We start from the raw sequence: 18592 nt of genomic DNA, 5'->3' as shown, positions 1-18592 counted from the left end.
CGACCAAGAAGAGCTGCCATGACAAAAAAACAAGATGATTTTTACATCCAGAAGTTGGCTTCAAACGATTGCTTCAACCTCAACTAGAGCTGACAGGCAAAGCAAATTTTTTATTTGAATGACGAATGAAAAAGTGTGTGTTTGGATCACTGTGTATGTGTGTATGTTTCAGACTTATATAAGGGGTGATATAATATCTATGGGTGCTCTCAGGGAGGAGACACCATACAGAACAGCTCAATATTTGCAGGAAGAGGAGTCATTATGATGTCGCCAGCGTTGCCATGGCAGCCAGATTGGGTGGTGGATTGGGTGTGGGTTTTGTCATAGCCCAAGATTGCACCACTTGCTTTTATGTTGCTATTTTTAATCATCAGTTGCGCAAGCAGACATTTTCAATGAAGGTGAAGAACATTATGTTCAACCAAACAAGCGCAGAAATGCTTCACCATTAATGTGTGAATTGCTGCGTGTATCACACTAAGTGCCTCGCTATGGCAACTCATTATGGGAATTTTGTGGGCTTAAGAGACACTGGTTTATAGATAGGGTTTATGGTTTAAAGGCTTTGCCTCTGTGTAAACACTGAACAGGTGGTGTCTGACTATCTATCTATCTATCTATCTATCTATCTATCTATCTATCTATCTGACATCTAAAAACAGGACAGCATTAACACAGTTTGCTCAGACTGTTCCACAAAGACTATAATACCTCAAACCATTAGCAAATAAATATTCACAGTTATTCATTATGTGCAGCCATAAATGTTCTGAACTAAAAGTGATCATAAAAAATTAGCTTACTCTTCCGTCATCCTACCTAAGAGGAAAACACATTTGACTTAATCATGTTTCCAGGCATTTGCTTAACCAGTCATTGTAGGGAGTTATTTTTTTACATGGGAAATCCTATTGTTACATCATCCTCAATTGTGTAACAACCACTATGTGACTTTCTCTAAATCTGAAATATAAGATTCATTGGACCATGAGTATGTCTTGAGAAGTTGCTGTGTATGCAGTTATAAGTTGGAATGATGACTATTAAGCTCGTATATTTCCATTTCTTAGCCACAACACTACAACCCTGCATTTATCTCACGCAAACAAAGACACTTTCCAAAACCAGTCTCTCTGTAATTGCCAATCGCCATGCAGAAGCGTAGAGTTGTCACAGTATATTATGAGCAACATCTCCATGTGTACCCTTTGTAAGGGACTATCCTTCAGGCTTGCTATTGATTTTCACAGTCTGCTTGGTTATATATACTCTACTGTAGTTCTTGGGGCCTTGGGGATATCCTCTGCTTTTTGTACCCAGTGTATTACTTGTAATGAGGCACTGCTTGAAGAATACAGCAGCAATTTTCCGTAATGGTGAAAATGTGACGAGGGAGGATGATGGGGGTATAAGGGGCTCGAACACAAACATCACATCTACCAGGAAAAACAGGCTGCGGCACTGCAGTCTCCATACAGACTAAATGGGTTAGTGGAACCCAATGGCTAGCAAAAACTTTCACAATTGCACATGGAATAGAGGACTTGCTGGGATTCTGATATAGAAACACTACTGCAACAGTAGAGTTGCTTTGTTGTTTCTACCTCTACATATCAGAGAAAAACAGAGGCTCCTATGGGGCCATATTCAGACAGAAACTTTTGATGACATTAAGATGTAGTTGGGGAGAGGAGGGATTATTTCAGCTTGATATGAAGAGGGAAATGAGGCCACATATTTTCTTTGCTTTGCTATTGGCAACAAGTCCCTCAATCTATGTGCTGTTTTACCATTATAATGGAACTGTGTCTGTTCAAGGACTACAAATGATGGGGACAGCAAGGAAAATACTATAACAATAGTACTGTAAATGCAAGTAATGAAATGCAGCTAACCGTATAATCACACATGGCTAGGATAGCAAAATAAACAGTCTTATCACTATTTATATGGGAAGAGAAAATGCTTCCCATCTTTTTGTTGTTGTGTGTCCAATCAAACTCTATACTATATATAATCTATATAGAAGACTAACAATAATGAACATCAAAAAAAAAAAAAAAAAAAAATTGTGATGACTTTCATGTGAAATCTTTGTATCCTCACTCACTTGTTTTTTAGTGGACATTAAGCCAGAGGTTCCCTTGGCTCTTGATCCAAGTTCCCCATTGGACCTACGTATGGACATTAGGATGCAGGGTTCTGCTGCAGACCCCAGTGTGTGGGAAAGACAGCTTCAACAAGAGTTGCTCCTTATTCAAAAACAGCAGCAAATTCAGAAACAGCTGCTCATTAATGAGTTCCAGAAACAGCACGAGAACCTGGCCCGCCAGCACCAGGCCCAAATACAGGAGCACCTAAAGGTAATCATTCAGTCCTACTTATACACTAAAATAGGACACTTTACCACATAGGACATAACCCTGTGAGAATTTTTTTTAAATAAATTAAAACTAATATGGTATTAAATTATTAATAAAAAATAAAAACAAACATACAGTCCAACTAGATATTTGTTTTTCTTTTTTAAGCATTTTTTGTTGTTGTTGTTGACAATTTTCAATCTGTGAACATGCTTATTATGGTGAGATTTTAGGTAGGCAGCCAATATAAATAATTGCAATGATCATTAATTGGCTGTGCTGTGTAATAAGACATGTAATAAATGTGTAATAAACACATGTCTCACAGCTCCAGCAGGAACTGCAGGCGATGAAGCAACAACAGGAGCAGCTGGAGAAGGAGAGAAAACTAGAGCTACAGAGTCAGGAAAGAGAACTGGAGAGTCATCGGCGTGAACAACAAGTGCTGGTTCTTCGCAACAGAGAGCGGAGCAGAGAGAGTAAGAGCATGTCATCACTCTCACCCACACAACACTCAACAACATGTTTCTAATGTCATAAAAATGTCATCAGTCAAACGACACATTTATATGAAGTCTGTTGCTTTTTCACGAATTCATGCAAGAAGGTACAGAACAAAACAAAATGACATAAACTGGGGTGATGTGACCTTGTGGTAAAAGATCAGTGCTGGCAAAGGGTTCAGAGTCCATTAACTATTTTTAGGACCATTAAGATTTGTTTTATTTTTATTTTGTATTTTTTTTTTTTTGTATTTTTTTTTTTTTTTTTTTTGCATTGGTGACAAAGGTGTCAATTAAGCATATTTCCCACCCAAATTTTATTTTTGAATTGTGTAACACCATTATTCTCAATGTTGAGTCTCATCAGATTATCATTCCTGTAATTCAGCATTAAATTGTTGTGAAAATAATGTCACAGTGCAAAAAAGACCTAAAAATAGGCTTCATATTCTAGAAAATAAGAAAAATTTAATTTCTTATCTCTCTCTTTTGATTTTGGGGTGACATACGACTGGGACATGTTCTTGGCAGGTTTCATGAGATTCACCCATAAATAGATCAATTAGAACTTTGAACATTTTGAAGAATTTTGAAAAGTTATCTGAAACAGACCCTCCAAGGGTGCCTCACTCCTGTTCTCCAGAAGAGGGAGATATTCTTTCATTTGTTTTAAAGGTGCTCGAAAATGTTCAGCCAGAAATCTTGAAGGAAAGTTTCTGAGAGTATAGTTTGAGTGGATGTTTAGGAAAGATGCTGTTGTTTGAATTGAGGCCAGTCCTGCTGTGTCTGGGAGCAGCAGAAATACAATTATTTACCTGGCCTTGAAATTGAGACAAACTCTGTAAACCTTCTTTCTGTTTATAGTGACTCTATCAAAGTAATCAAATAATGTTGGTTTAGTTTTGCCAGGACCCAGTTGTATTGCAGGAATAATAACATAATTGGATTAAACCACAGGGTACTCATGATTTTTGTGTGTGTGTCTCCTGGTCTGACAGGTGCGGTGGCCAGCACTGAGGTCAAGCAGAAACTCCAAGAGTTTCTGTTGAATAAATCCACCAAAGATGGCACATTAAATGGGCACCTGCAGAAAATCACACAGAGCTCCAAATTGTGGTACATTTTAATAACCATCACATACATAGATAGATAGATAGATAGATAGATAGATAGATAGATAGATATAAAATAGTGACAGACAGATGATAGATAGATAGGTAGACAGATATAAAATAGTGACAGACAGACGATAGATAGATAGATAGATAGATAGATAGATAGATAGATAGAAATGTACTTAAGTTAAACGTATTAAGAACGTACAGTAGAAACTAAAGACTGTGAGAAAAGTTCAAGTCAGACACCATCAGGTAGTAAAATCAGCAGATTTTAGCTAATAATCAGTAATGTGGAACGTACCAGAGCACAGGAGAGGCTGTCATCTGTATTTATGACTGTTTGGGTAAGTTCAGGAGTTCAGTTTGCATCTCCTTTCTGTTCAGGGCCTCCCATCACACCTCTCTGGAGCAAAGTTCACCTCCTTTGGGAGGAGCAGCGTCCTCATGCAAGCTCTCCCTGCCCTCCTCACAGGACTACAGGGACGATTTCCCTCTGAGGAAGACAGGTAGGCCTCAAGCAGGGTTTCATATAGTTTTTCAAAGCTGACCTCCCAAAATAATTTTTTGAAACCTTAAATTAGCTTTATTAGCAATTGTCACAAAAACCCCACCCAAAGTCTTTCAATCTGTCCTCACCCTCATTATGTCAACATTGGCAATTTCACCACCAATCTGCCATAATGTGTGCTGCGTTCAGGAAACATACTACAAACAATTGTATATTTAAACTGTGGTTGTGCTGACAAGCTACTGCTTTACGAAACATGGAAGGAGGGGTTACCTTAAGGTTTTTTTATTTTTTTATTATTGAAATCATTTCCCCAGAGTTACAACATCCATACAGAGGTGACAAATAAACTCCTTTTTGAGGGTTATTTAACTAAATTCCTTTCAGGACATCACTGTAGGATTTATCTTCTTATGGTTGGAGCCTACAATGCTAAGAACCATAGATCTCTTACTGTAAAACTGTGCTAAAAGTTGAATGATTTTTAAGCAATATAAGAGGCTTTAATTATTTCGAAAGTCCTTGACACCACTCTTGACTCAGTGTTGGCGGGAGTCTCATGGGAAGTCAGTATTAATGTGAGTTATGACTCCCACTTGGCTAGCCAGTCATGAGTCCTTGCAAAGGCAAAACTGTTCATAACTGAGCTGTTAAGTCACGGAAATGACGTTACATTCCTTCCCCTTTGTGTCCATTTGTATTATGACAATAAACAATTATACATGCTTAATTGCTTTAGCATATCGGTTGGCATTTCGTGTATATACACAATTCAGGGATCAGGCAAGGGAGGTTTAATCTTGAGTTGTGCTGGCTTTGTCTGCCAAATGTAAACTAATCTAAGGTAATTATGTTGGTTGTTCAGTTCAAATAAGCACTTTATAGACACATGAAAGAGACATGTTTATTGTCTTAGCTCTTGAACAGTAACCTCCCAATTTTAGCATCAATTTCTGCTTCGCTCCACTGAAACCAGCCAATATCCTGAGAACTAAAAGGAGCGGAAGGTTCTGGAATCCAAACAACTTGTTGAGAAAGCAATGCCATTCCCAAGAAAAGATAAAAAATAAAAAAATTAAAAAAACATAGCTGTTGCTATTAGGAAAACCTACAAATATGAACTGTTCTGGTCCCTCTCATGCAATATTTAAGGGATAGTTCACCCAAAAATTACATTCCTGTCATCATTTACTCATTCTCATGTTGTTCAAAATCCGTATAACTTACTGTACTTTCTTCGGAGGACCACATAAGGAGTTGCTCGTCAGGAGATGCTCACCTCAGTCACCATTCAGTTTTTATTGTATGGAAAAAATATGCAATAAAAGTGAATGGTGACTAGGGCTATCAGTCTTTAATATTATGCTTTTTGTGTTCCACAGACGATAAGTAAGTCATGTGGGACTGAAACAAAATGAGAAATTTCATTTTTGGTTAAACTATAAAAAAAACAAAAAAAACAAATACACATGCACACAAACCCAAAACATCACACTATATAACTAAATGGAGTGACATAACTTAGAATAAACTATGTTGTAGAGAATTAAAGCCTGTTTCCTATAAGTATGCCACAGAGAACACAAAAAGTCTTCAGAAATAGTCATCCTATATGCATGTTAATCTTATCCATTGCCTAAACCTTTTAAAACCCATTTCCTGCTTGCTGGATTCCAAGCTCTATTTGTGGTCACACCCATGCATGATCCCCTCTTCCTGTCCATCTCAATTAGTATCCCTTCAAAGTAGGCACGCAACAGGAGAGACACAAATGTGGTGTTTGTTCTACATACCAGACATCATCAGAGATTCTTGATTGGCATACAGTGTGTCAAGGGGTTAGGTTAGCATTGTGGAGAGCAAGCTCAGAAAATTAAGAGGCAGTGACCACCACTTTTTGGTGAGTTTTTTTTTTTTTCTTTTTTTTTTTTTTTTTGGCTTTTGTTAATCTTACAGTCGTGGAAATCCTTGACTGAACTCCTCAAAAGAAAAACAAGCTATTTGTCTACAAAGCATATCACATGATTAGCTTGTTTACTTGCCACCTATCTTCTTTGTGCCACATCCTGGACCAGAATAGATCTGTCCAGGGGCACATGACTTTGCCATGAGCAGGAATAGCCCAGCTTATTGAAGAGAGGAAAAAAACTCCTTCTTAGTCTTGACCCTTATACCAAATATGTGGAGCAGGTGCAGTAGAGATGAGAGGGATTTGAGTTTGCATATTAAACAGTTGATATTTTGGGCAGCAGGACCAGGTGTGCTCAATTGTGTCACACCAGTATTCCCCACTGGAGTTGGAGGGCTATAGGAGGGGGAAAAACAAGAAAAATGAACTGAGATGCAATGATGAAGTAATATGGTTTGCAAGGGCAGTGTTGTTGCATCACATAGTCCTTGAATCCTGGGTATTGGAGAGATCATAGGCAGGATCAGGTGCATGCAAAGATGGGTTTCCTTTATTAGGCCTGAGTAAAGCTTTTCAACAAATGAAAGATTGAAAGTGTGGGTCTGGGAAAATGGTAAAACAATCAAATCTATATTTAAAGGCATTTGAAAAGTAGCAAAAATAAATTATATGGCCATGGTTAAAAGATTTAATGAATATAAAAAGAATAAAGTTAAAATCTGTTAGTTTTAATAAATATCAACCCTACAGGGGTTTATTTTAGACACAATATGGTCAGTAAGGCTATTTTGTTTAAAAAAATGGTTGCAAAATAAACCATTGCATATAGTCTAGAAATGCACAGACTGACAGCCTGTTGAAAATGCCACAAACAGTTGGTACATATTCATGCACTTTAAAATGACAAAAATATCATATAAATGCTTTAGTCCAATTGAAATCGTAACAGTCTGATTTTTGGGAAATCCTAGATAATGTGATTGCAGCTTGGCTTTGTCCAGCATGTATACACGTTAACCAGACCACAAGTAGCCTCGGCTTGTGCACATGCTCCAAAATACAGAGGTGATGTGAGGTGTGTATCTTAACACTTCCTAAACCGACGTTCTTCCTTTAAATAAACAATTACGCATTGTGTCATGTAAACTTGGACAAACAGATGAAGACTACACTAAAGCCAGCGGTAGCTCGATTATTACTGTACATGTAAACATACTGACTGACAAGCAGTGTGACACAAACAGTGAAGCGTACCAATGCAGTTATAAGAAATATCTGCATTCTTGAAACACAGCTTGTCCAATCAAAGAACTGGAACTGTTGTATAAAAATAAATGATTATCAGTAGAGATTATGTCTTTTTTGTCATCTTACACACTCACACTTGACAGACCACATTCTATTTTAAAGCTACACACTCTGAAAATGGAATGTCGTCTCTGGGTTGAGATAACACAATAAATAGAACTTTGCAGTGTGTACCCTCCAACACTGCTTTCAAAAGTAATAATGTGATTGATTTCACACATGATGCCTCATACATATTCCTATATGGCTTGGCCTCTGGTTCCAGGTCGTATATATCAAAGTGAGGGAAAAATCATGCAGGTGTCTGGCTGGTCACTATGTCAAAGCGATGACCCCCATTTTTTGACTGAAACTGCAAGTAGATTGGTGTGTTTTCCCATGGCTATATTGGCTACACGATCACAGCCTTCCACCGAGCCCACCAACAACTGCACTTCCAACTCCATAGCAATAGGGTGGCATTCGTGTGGTGACAGGCTGTAGCGTGGAATAAAAATAGAAGGCAATCAGGACAGTGTGGGGTGAAAGGCGGATTGAAGAGGACTCCCTGCAGTTTGCTCTCGGCCCACTCCGCTAGCGGGATTTACATCCCATTACTGCACTGCTGGATGGGAGCAGACAGTTCTGCTTCTAAAGAGGCCTGAAATAGCAGCCCTGTCTGTGGTCCACTTCTCTCTCTCTCTCACTCTCGGTTTCTATCTAAAATCTAAAATGTGATTATTTTGAAAAATATTGAGATTGCGATTTGAAGTTCAATATGATTATTACCATTAAAAAACAAACAAACAAACTAGAAAGTGTTTCCTTTTGACCAAAATTAAGTCATGGGCAAACATGTTCTACTGCCATCAGAAATACTGTTGAAGAAAGGGTGTTCACACTTGAGTCCTCTTAAAAAGAACCAGACTAAAAATAAATAAATAAATAAAATACAATTAAACAAATGTATCTGTTCACTGTGTACCTGTTTTTGTCCACTTTGTGAAAGGGTCCCTGCCCAACATCATTATTCTTTTGGAACCCAATAAGTTATTAAGTTATTAATACACAAATAAATTATTATGGAAATATATATTTTGTACAACATTAACAACTATTATTATTATTATTTTAAAACAGTACCATATTTATGTCATATTTTCTTAACCTGCATGTGACACATCTATGCAGGCCTTTATTTTGGTGGTACATTTTGTAGTAGAGCTGATAATGGCCATTTAATGTAGAGAAATGGGTCTTGTCTAGAACGTAACCTTCCGGTTATGTCTCTTGAGAGCCCCATGTGACGTTCACGCACTGTGTTTTATGTGTTTATATGAAGTCTTACAGAAAACCTACACCTACCCTTAAGCTTAGTTACAGCATATGTGACCAAGGGCGAACTGGGAACAACAATCGGCCCTGGAGAAAATATGTCCCTTTTTGTGGCCCACTGGGTTACGTTCTAGTCATAGCAGAGAAATGCTGTCATTCACTCTTCTGTCCAAAAAAACCCTGGTGTTATTAGATTACTTCAAATTTGGAAAGTAACTTTTAGCGGTCAAGCATATTTGGAATTACATAAATGTGCATATTATTGAATCTAGAGCACTGTAAATGTAACATGCTCAGCTCAGTAACCTTGCATGTGATTTGAGTACAGAGCTGCACACATACAATACAGTAAGCGCAGCGAGCAGCACGTGCAAACTATTTATTTAATTAAATCTCTGCATTTGCGGTTTGATAATCGCACTACGTCATATCGTGATTTCGATTTACTTTAGATTAATCATTCAGCCCTACTAAACAGAGCAATGAGCAGTCTGTCTTTATGCAAAGGACATTGTTTTCTTCTTAAAACCTTTGTATTACGCAACCTAATTAACTCTGATCTTTGAAAACAATCTGTAAATGCCCACAGATCTAATCTCAGATCACAGATCTCAAAGCATCATAGTGCAAAAATGCTATACAACAGCATGGATTCTCCTTCTTCATGCCGGCTTACTAACATGATTAGCTACAAATACTTCAAAACAATGCTTTAACAACATTAACAACACCCAAAAAAGGCTTCAGACCAGTGATTCCCCAGATTGATCTCACTGTGAATTCGGCGACAGTAGGTCAAAAGTTCTTCAGCTTAAATTGGTCTGTGCTTTGTGTAATTCAAAATTTGAATTTTATAAACTCAACCCCCAAACCTTAAACCTAACAATCAAAGGAATAAAAATAAAATTTTTGAGTGAAAATACAACCTCCGAATCGTGCTCACCATTATTTACAGTATGTTCATGTAATTACTTCTTGGTCCCCATGGGACCAGATCCCATGTCTTAAAGGTTGCTCATGCAACACTATCAGTAGCGCCAGAGGGAAAAGTAAATACATTTGAATTGGTGCTGAAATGTCTGATTTTTTAATTTTCTGAATTTGTCAGTAATTCAGCAGAATGGGTCGATTTCAAGATACATGAACATTCTGAAGCATCATGTCAATTTCCTGTGCGAGCATGTTGTTCTTTCCTACTTTCATCCATCAAATGTCTCCAAGCCAATTAAACCAATATCAAACTAAATGCAGTTATAAAATAAGATTCTCAACCTGCTTCAGTTTAAGAGGAAGCTACTTGGTGGGTTTGTTTTTCACCCACTGTAGCGATAGTTTTTAGATAATAATTGTAATAATGGCCATTTTAATCATATTAATGATAAATGCTAAGTGGTATCCAGTATAATGTCAGTTAAGAGAAACAATTTTTGGTTCTAAATTGATGAAGGGATACTTTAGCCTTACGGAAGGGGCTGTGGAGGTATGTAAGACAAAACATTTTGGGAAACAATGGTTTAGAAAACACCAAACAGATATCCCCTCTAAAATATAATAGTGGAATGTCTTTTTCTTAGCTAGGCTTGTGGAATAACTTCATATTGATTTACATGCGTTATTATGTTTTCTCTCCAGTCTCAGAGCCCAATCTGAAAGTGCGATCCAGGTTAAAGCAGAAGGTTGCAGAGAGGAGGAGCAGCCCGCTCCTCAGAAGGAAGGAAGGGAGCATCATGACACCCTTCAAAAAGAGAGCCCTGGAGCTTTTGGGTAGGAGTGTAATCCCATAATGCATCTCACAATAAGACCATACACTATGGGCATAAACAAAACAACCTCCTATTGGCTAGCTTTCCACTGGCAGTTTCTCTCCAGTAATCACAGCAGTCATTTGTGAAGCTCAGTGTGCCAATATTATTATGTAACAGCTGCTCTGGCAGGTGACATTTAGAATGGCATCCAATGTGGTTTTGAGAGTTTTCCACAGTATTTCAGTCAGATAGATAGATTGACTGATAGATCAATATATAGATAGACAGATCGATAAATCTGTAAAGTTAGAAATAATATTATCTATTTATTTATATCCCTTTAATCTCTTTTTTCACAGAATCCACAACCAGCAACAGTGCACCAGGATCGGGGCCCAGCTCGCCCAATGGAGCCTGCAGTGCCTTGGGGGCTGAAAATGGACCCTCCTCTCTCCCAGTCACAACACGTACAGAGGTACTGCTCCAATGTCAAATTTGCACTCATATTAAACTGTTTTACTATGGGTACAAAAGACTATTAACAGTCAAGCTTTCTCACAACACATTCATCAAAGCATTCCTGAAAGATTAGAACCTGTACAACTTCTGAAATGTTGATGGCCAACTGGCCACACCCATAAATTTCATAGACAGCAGCCCAGCCTGTCCTTGTGCAGCTATGAAAACAGAAGTGTCACTACTGCCTATAACCTGCTTGTCTGTGTCAGTCCAATGAAAATGGCTCCCAGCACAGGCAATAAAGAGTCAGTTCACTTCCTCCCACAAACCCCTGTTCTTTACCACTAACCTTTACTGCTATAGCTATGTGTTTTTTTTTTTTTTTTGCCTACTGCTCTCGTAAAGCTCAGGGTAGAAAAGTAGATCAGATATTCTGTGCTTGAAAGGCAGCAAGATTAAGTTCAGAGCTCACCTATGAACTTGTTCGACAACACACTGAGCTGGACTTTCTCACTATTAACCCTCATTATAGTGTGTATATTAAAGGATTAGTTCACCCTTTAATGAAAATTCTGTCATTACTTACCCACCCTCATGTTGTTCTAAACTTGTATGGCTTTTTTTTCTTCTGTGGAACACAAAAGGAGAGACTTTGAACAATTGTATTTGTCGCTATTTTCCAAACAATTACAATGATTGGGAACAGAGGCTTTCAAGCTTTAAAACGGATGCAAAAGCATTTATCATTAATATGATTAAAATGGCCATTATTACCATGATTAACTAAAAACAATCCATACAGTGGATGAAAAACAAACTCACCAAGTAGTTTCCTCTTAAACTGAAGCAGTTTGAGAATCTTATTTTATATCTGCACTTAGTTTGATATTGGTTGGAACGCTGAAATGAGCTGAAAACACATACAGTCCAAGCTGAAATGTGCTGAACACACATAATACAATCCACTGTGAAATGTGAGGCACAAACATAATCCAATGCATGGTGAAACACGACACACACACATATCATCCTACACTGATGCGATGAGGAACTTAGTTAAACTTCAGCCACTTTTTCCTGATGTTGTGATGCTTCAACAGAGGCCAAAGCCAAGACGCTGGTCTTCAGAGGCACAACATCTCACATCTTCCATGGTCTGTTTACTCTAGATGAGACACGTTTTTTCCAGCCAGTGGCAGCAGTGGAATGGGTCAGAACAGATGCGTTTTTAAAAGCTGAGCTTGTATCACTCTTAAATCGTGGCACACATAGCCAGAAATGCATCAAAACAGTCAAAGACGTCCATCTAGAACATGTTTAGTACTTAGACCAACAATTAAAAATAGCGCAGATGGGTGCAAAAATGCGTTAAGGATGCATTTATACTCAAAACAGCAAGACACAGAATGGGAGTATCCTTTTAAGAGTTACTGTATAACTTGGCATCACGTCTTTTAAAAGCAGCCCGAGATGCATGATAACGGTCAAAGCTATTCGTCTATTGAATGTTTATGTAGAAAAATTTGTAAAAATAGTCCGAATGGGCCCAAGAAGGTGTCCTGTGTAAGTTCATTTAATGTAGAGGCATAGTAGGCCCATCGGTGTTGTCTTCATCTTTCAGACAGAGCATCAGTGGGCAGGCCAAGGGTGCAGTGATGTAAACGTAGGCATTGATTTCTTGCTGTAGAGGCATTCATGTGCTGATGTATTCATCTGTGTGATGTCACAAAGTAGGGAAATTCCAAATGAGCCAATTTTGCAGCTTGGTTTAAATAAATGCTCTTTTTGTATTGAGGAGGAAGTTTTGAGTTCTGAAACATACAGTAGGTTTTTATAGTACAATGAACTCTTACATGTAAAAAGATGAGGGATCATGTCATGACCCCTTTAAATTTCTGTCTATTTCTTACAAAAACCTATTGTATGACTTCAGAAGACTTGGAATATAGCACACAAGTCGTATGGACCACTTATTAAACTTTGATGGTGCATTTGTGTCCTATCTCAAGCTTTAAAGCCTCAGTCCTCATTCATTGTAATTGCATGTTAAAAAGCGACCAGTTCAATTTTAATAGAAAGAGACATACAGGTCTGGAAGGACATGAGGATTTACATTTACGCATTTGACAGACACGTTTATCCATACAGTGCATTCAAGGTACACATTGCATCAGTTTATGTGTTCCCTGGGAATCAAACACATGGTCTTGGTGTTGCTAGCACCATGCTCTACCAGCTGAGCAACAGTAACCCAACAAATGATGACAGAATTTTCATTTTTGGGTGAACAAATCCTTTAAGAACTTCATATGTTTTGACATTTTACCTCGGAGGGCTTTTTATTTTCACTGATGTTCATTAGCTCCCTCTGACTCACTTCCTGATGGCTTCATGGCTCAGTTCCTCTGGGACTTTACTCACAAAAAGGTGTATTCTGGGCAAATGTGACATGCTTCTGTGAAGCTTCAGCTTAGCAGCAGTGTTATTCTTTAACACCACTGTTTACACTCCCATGGACCTCCAATGCAATAGCTGACAAGGAATGTTTATTGCACCGTGATCCAGGACTGTGGTGGTTGGAGGTTGAGCTTAATTGATCTGCCAGCCGCTGGTAGCCAAATACACACTAACAACACAAACATGCCCGATCGCTATTGTATTGATATAACCTTGAGATCTCATGGATAGGACTGGTGGTTCGAGGTGCTACCCGCAGACACTGCACTAGTTTTGAAAGCAAGCCGCATTTGTGATCCGTTACATTGGGTATCCTCTTTCAGAGGGAACTGGTCCCCTGGGTCAAATAAAGGTCGGATATCCACATGCGGGTCAGTGAATAGGCAGAAGGGATTGAAGGGTAAACAGTACAGCTCCTCTGCCACATGCTGATGGGCCGCACCACTGGGTGGAGGAAGTACAGTCTAAAACTGATCATACATTGATTCTCTGATACTCTTAATGGGATAGTTCTCCCAAATTAACAGGGAGTAAATTTTACTCCCAATATTATGTCATCCTTTACTTCCCTGATGCTGTTCAAAACCTGAATGACTTTCTTTCTTCTGAGAAACACAATTGGAGATTTTTGGCAGAATTAGTGTTAGTCACTATTCACTTTCTTTGCATCTTTTTTCCATACAATGAAAGTGATTGTTGACTAAGGTTAACATTCTTTTTTGGCTGAATTATCCCTTTAAACTACACCTCCATGTTGTCATCAGTGTGATATATGATAGTGACTGGGATTGGATTCTGCATTCGTGGGCCTCTCTATAAGGTCTTGGTTTTATTTCCTCCAGCTGAATTCATACAGCTCCACTGTGGCAGGAACAAAACCGTCATTCGTCTTAGTACATTAAAGTTTATTGTTCTGTTGCTGTTGCTATTTCCAATGGTCCATAGTGGTATTTTAAAATATCTCTTTCTCTCTCTCCCTCCCTCTCTCTTTTTCCCTCACAGCGTTGGCCATCACAGCCAAAGTTATTAGGGCCTGAAAGCTCTATGTCTATGTTAAATCTCTATACTTCTCCGTCTCTGCCCAACATCTCCATGGGAATGTCAGCTGCCTCCTCTCCCATCAGTGTAAGTTAAATGACAACATATAATGCACCCTCTTTCACAAACACATCATTTCCCATGTTAAGGCCTACTTACACCAAGTCTGTATTTTCTGAATGAAAACTATAAACTTTTCACATTGAAGCTGCAGTCAAACTAGGCTTCAAACTTGTGAAATAATCTGCAACCGACATGTTATGATGTCATACAAGAGGGCTTCTGGTTTTAATAAACAAATAATAATGTATTAGAAATGTTAAAATATAAGCCTGAAATATGTATGCTTTGTATTGAGCCAAGAGGTCAGTGTGTGACGTCACATGTCTTGTCATGCGAATTTGCAGGTCAGAGGTCACCAAATTTGAACTTTCGTGTGCAGCGGAATGCAAAATTTCATATTTTCCTCTTAGTTGTATCAGACTTGATGTGAACAGGCCTTTATTATATACAAATCACAAGTTTGTATGTGTGATTTAAGAGCCACCTAAACGGATTCAATTGAACTGAATTTAACATGGATATTTATGCTGATAAATGAGGGGAAATGTCATTTATGGTCTTGGCTCAGCTGTATATTATGCTGACTGTTGAAAGACTAGCCATCATTGACTGACTAGATGATATGTGTAGCCTCAGGGTGCTGGCCTTTGACCTTGGGGGATTTTATAGGCCTTAGATAAATATTGTGCTTGAGTGTCTGGTGTCGGTTGCACTCCAACACTCCTCAGTCACCTCATCCATTAATGCTGTTTAAAGTCCAGCCAAGCCAGAATAATCAAGTGCAATGCCAATCAATGTTTAATCTTGAGTTAATTTGCAGTAAATTGCTCCTTACTTAGATTAACCTTGCATTCATTCTGGGATATATTTGAGACACTGCAGCAAATGAAGATGTTTTTATATGGTTGTATTTTATAAATCCAAGAAAAGGAGGAAAAACTATAGATTAGAGAAAACCAAGACCTTTTCCCTAAGTTTACAGAAGATAAAATTATGTTTGAATCAGTATCTGTATATTCAATCCTTCTGCAATCTGTTATTGGGCCAAGTGAAATAAATAGATAATATCTCTCCGTCACCTGTCAGGCTGCTTTAGGACTTCAGGAGAAGCACATTGAGGGTGGTGGGGTGTCAGCAGTCATACAGGGTTTGCCCACCCAACTTCTGGGTCCAGTGCCCTTGTCTGTAGCTATGGAGACCAAAGTGAGCAGCAGCCACCAAGCTCTCCTGCAGCATCTCCTCCAGAAGGAGCAACTTCGCCACCAAAAGATCCTCTCCACAGGTGAGAACATCAGAGCTGTCAAAACCCAACATTCTTATTCCAGAACATTGAATCTAACAATCAGACAGTATAGTGTTAACACTGCAGGCATCTTCAGAAGTCTTAGTTTAATCAATAGATCTTTATTTATTGTCCCTCTAAAACGTCAGTTTAGCTGGTCCACCAGCTTAAGATGGTCTAGTTTGGTGGTTTTAGAGGGGTTTTAGGCACTTGTCATCTGGCCAGGCTGGCAAACCAGTTGGACAACCAGTTAAACCAGCTGAAGACTAGGGGTGTAAAAAAATATCGTATAGTATCATACTATATGACGCTCTTGATTCAATATCATATGTATCATACAATACATAAAGAAATATATAAGTGTGATTAAAACTAAGCAACGCAACATTGAGAGCTGCGAAACAGTCCCATACCCACAGAGCAACTAGTCTACATACTGTAAGCAAGTTGAGAGCTTGAAGACTGTTGGCAAATGGCAAGTAGATTGTAGCATTACAGCTTGTCGAATTTGGCAAACAACAGTGTCATGTCCCGGTGCTACACTACATCATTTATGCCAACATCACTGTGCAAATCGTGGATTTTCGAGGCAGAAACAGCAGCAGCAAGTTGCAATTAACAGCCAGCCTCTCCTAGACGACACTGAGCATGATCACACGCACAACAAGATGCTCATAACTCTCAGAGAAGCTCATTTAAAAAAGAAAACGACAATGTAGGAAACCCGTGATTACATGAGACTTAAAATTCTCTACTTTTGACATTGAAATGTAAACGGCTATCAGCACAACACTTGCGTACATTGGATAAGTCGGTAAGACTGTTAAAGTTTACATGCAAAATGAAACCGAGGGAAGAGGGCAAAAACAATTACGTGTGCCGATCATTTTTTGCTCAAACTGCTAAATAATATTGTATTACAGTTGAAGTCAGTTTACATACACCTTAGCCAAATACATTTAAACTCAGTTTTTCACAATTCCTGACATTTAATCATAGAAAACATTACCTGTCTTAGGTCAGTTAGGTTCACTACTTTATTTTAAGAATGTGAAATGTCAGAATAATAGTAGAGAGAATGATTTATTTCAGCTTTTATTATCAAATTCCCAGTGGGTCAGAAGTTTACATACACTTTGTTAGTATTTGGTAGCATTGCCTTTAATTGTTTAACTTGGGTCAATCATTTTGGGTAGCCTTCCACAAGCTTTTCACAACAATTTGCTGGAATTTTGGTCCATTCCTCCAGACAGAACTGGTGTAACTGAGTCAGATTTGTAGGCCTCCTTGCTCGCACATGCTTTTTCAGTTCTGCGCAAAACATTTCTATTGGACTGAGGTCAGGACTTTGTGATGGCCACTCCAATACCTTGACTTTGTCCTTAAGACATTTTTCCACAACTTTGCTGGTTTGCTTGGGGTCATTGTCCATTTGGAAGACCCATTTGCGACTGAGCTTTAACTCCCTGGCTGATGTTGCTTCAATATAACCACATAATTTTCCTTCCTCGTGATGCCATCTATTTTCTGAAGTGCACCAGTCCCTCCAGCAGCAAAGCACCCCCAAAACATGATGCTGCCACCCCCATGCTACACAGTTGGGATGGTGATATTTGACTTGCAAGCCTCACCCTTTTTCCTCCAAACATTACGATGGTCATTATGGCTGTAGTCTGGCTTTTTTATGGTGGTTTTGGAGCAGTGGCTTCTTCCTTGCTGAGCAGCCTTTCATGTTATGTCGATATAGGACTTGTTTTACTGTGGATATAGATACTTGTCTACCTGTTTCCTCCAGCATCTTCACAAGGTCCTTTGCTGTTGTTCTGAGATTGATTTGCTCTTTTTGCACCAAACTGCATTCATCTCTAGGAAACAGAATGCATCTCCTTCCTGAGCGGTATGATGGCTGTGTGGTCCCATGGTGTTTATACTTGCGTACTATTGTTTGTACAGATGAACGTGGTACCTTCAGGCATTTGGAAATTGCTCCCAAGGATGAACCAGACTTGTGGTGGTCCACAATTGTTTTTCTGAAGTCTTGGCTGATTTCTTTAGATTGTTCCATGATGTCAAGCAAAGAGGCATTGAGTTTGAAGGTAGGCCTTAAAATACATCCACAGGTACACCTCCAATTGACTCCAATTAGCCTATCAGAAGCTAAGTGGCTAATTACCTAAAGGCTTGGCATCATTTTCTGGAATTTTCCAAGCTGCTTAAAGGCACAGTCAACTTAGTGTATGTAAACTTCTAACCCACTGGAATTGTGATATAGTCAATTAAAAGTGAAACAATCTGTAAACAATTGTTGGAAATGTAGATGTCCTAAACGACTTGCCAAAACTATAGCTTGCTAATATGAAATCTGTGGAGTGGTTAAAAAATGAGGTTTAATGACTTCAGCCTAAGTGTATGTAAACTTCTGACTTCAACTGTACGTACATGATAGCCAGAGGTCAGGTCAAGTTTTTTTTTTTTTTTCTCCACTAACTATTGAATGGAGTTATTTTAATTTTTTTGCCACG

General features: G+C 38.6%; 2 protein-coding genes across 2 annotated transcripts in view; both read left to right on the top strand.

Moving 5' to 3' along the window:
• The window catches only part of abcb5 (ATP-binding cassette, sub-family B (MDR/TAP), member 5), a 236690-nt gene that overhangs the window by 30021 nt on the left and 188077 nt on the right, over positions 1–18592 (top strand). The gene's annotated exons all lie outside the window — the stretch shown is intronic.
• hdac9b (histone deacetylase 9b) overlaps positions 1–18592 on the top strand; it is a 34870-nt gene that overhangs the window by 7361 nt on the left and 8917 nt on the right. Inside the window, exons 2-9 of the mRNA XM_051720459.1 lie at positions 2125–2366; positions 2695–2845; positions 3868–3985; positions 4372–4493; positions 10659–10790; positions 11131–11246; positions 14690–14812; positions 15875–16070. Of these exons, the coding sequence (XP_051576419.1) occupies positions 2125–2366; positions 2695–2845; positions 3868–3985; positions 4372–4493; positions 10659–10790; positions 11131–11246; positions 14690–14812; positions 15875–16070 (1200 nt within the window). The remainder of the gene's footprint in view (positions 1–2124; positions 2367–2694; positions 2846–3867; positions 3986–4371; positions 4494–10658; positions 10791–11130; positions 11247–14689; positions 14813–15874; positions 16071–18592) is intronic.

This window comes from Myxocyprinus asiaticus, chromosome 16 (assembly GCF_019703515.2).
Source record: "Myxocyprinus asiaticus isolate MX2 ecotype Aquarium Trade chromosome 16, UBuf_Myxa_2, whole genome shotgun sequence".
NCBI classification, from domain to species: Eukaryota; Metazoa; Chordata; class Actinopteri; order Cypriniformes; family Catostomidae; genus Myxocyprinus; species Myxocyprinus asiaticus.
The sequence above is the reverse complement of the archived record's forward strand: the minus strand, read 5'-3'. Positions and strand labels throughout refer to the sequence as shown.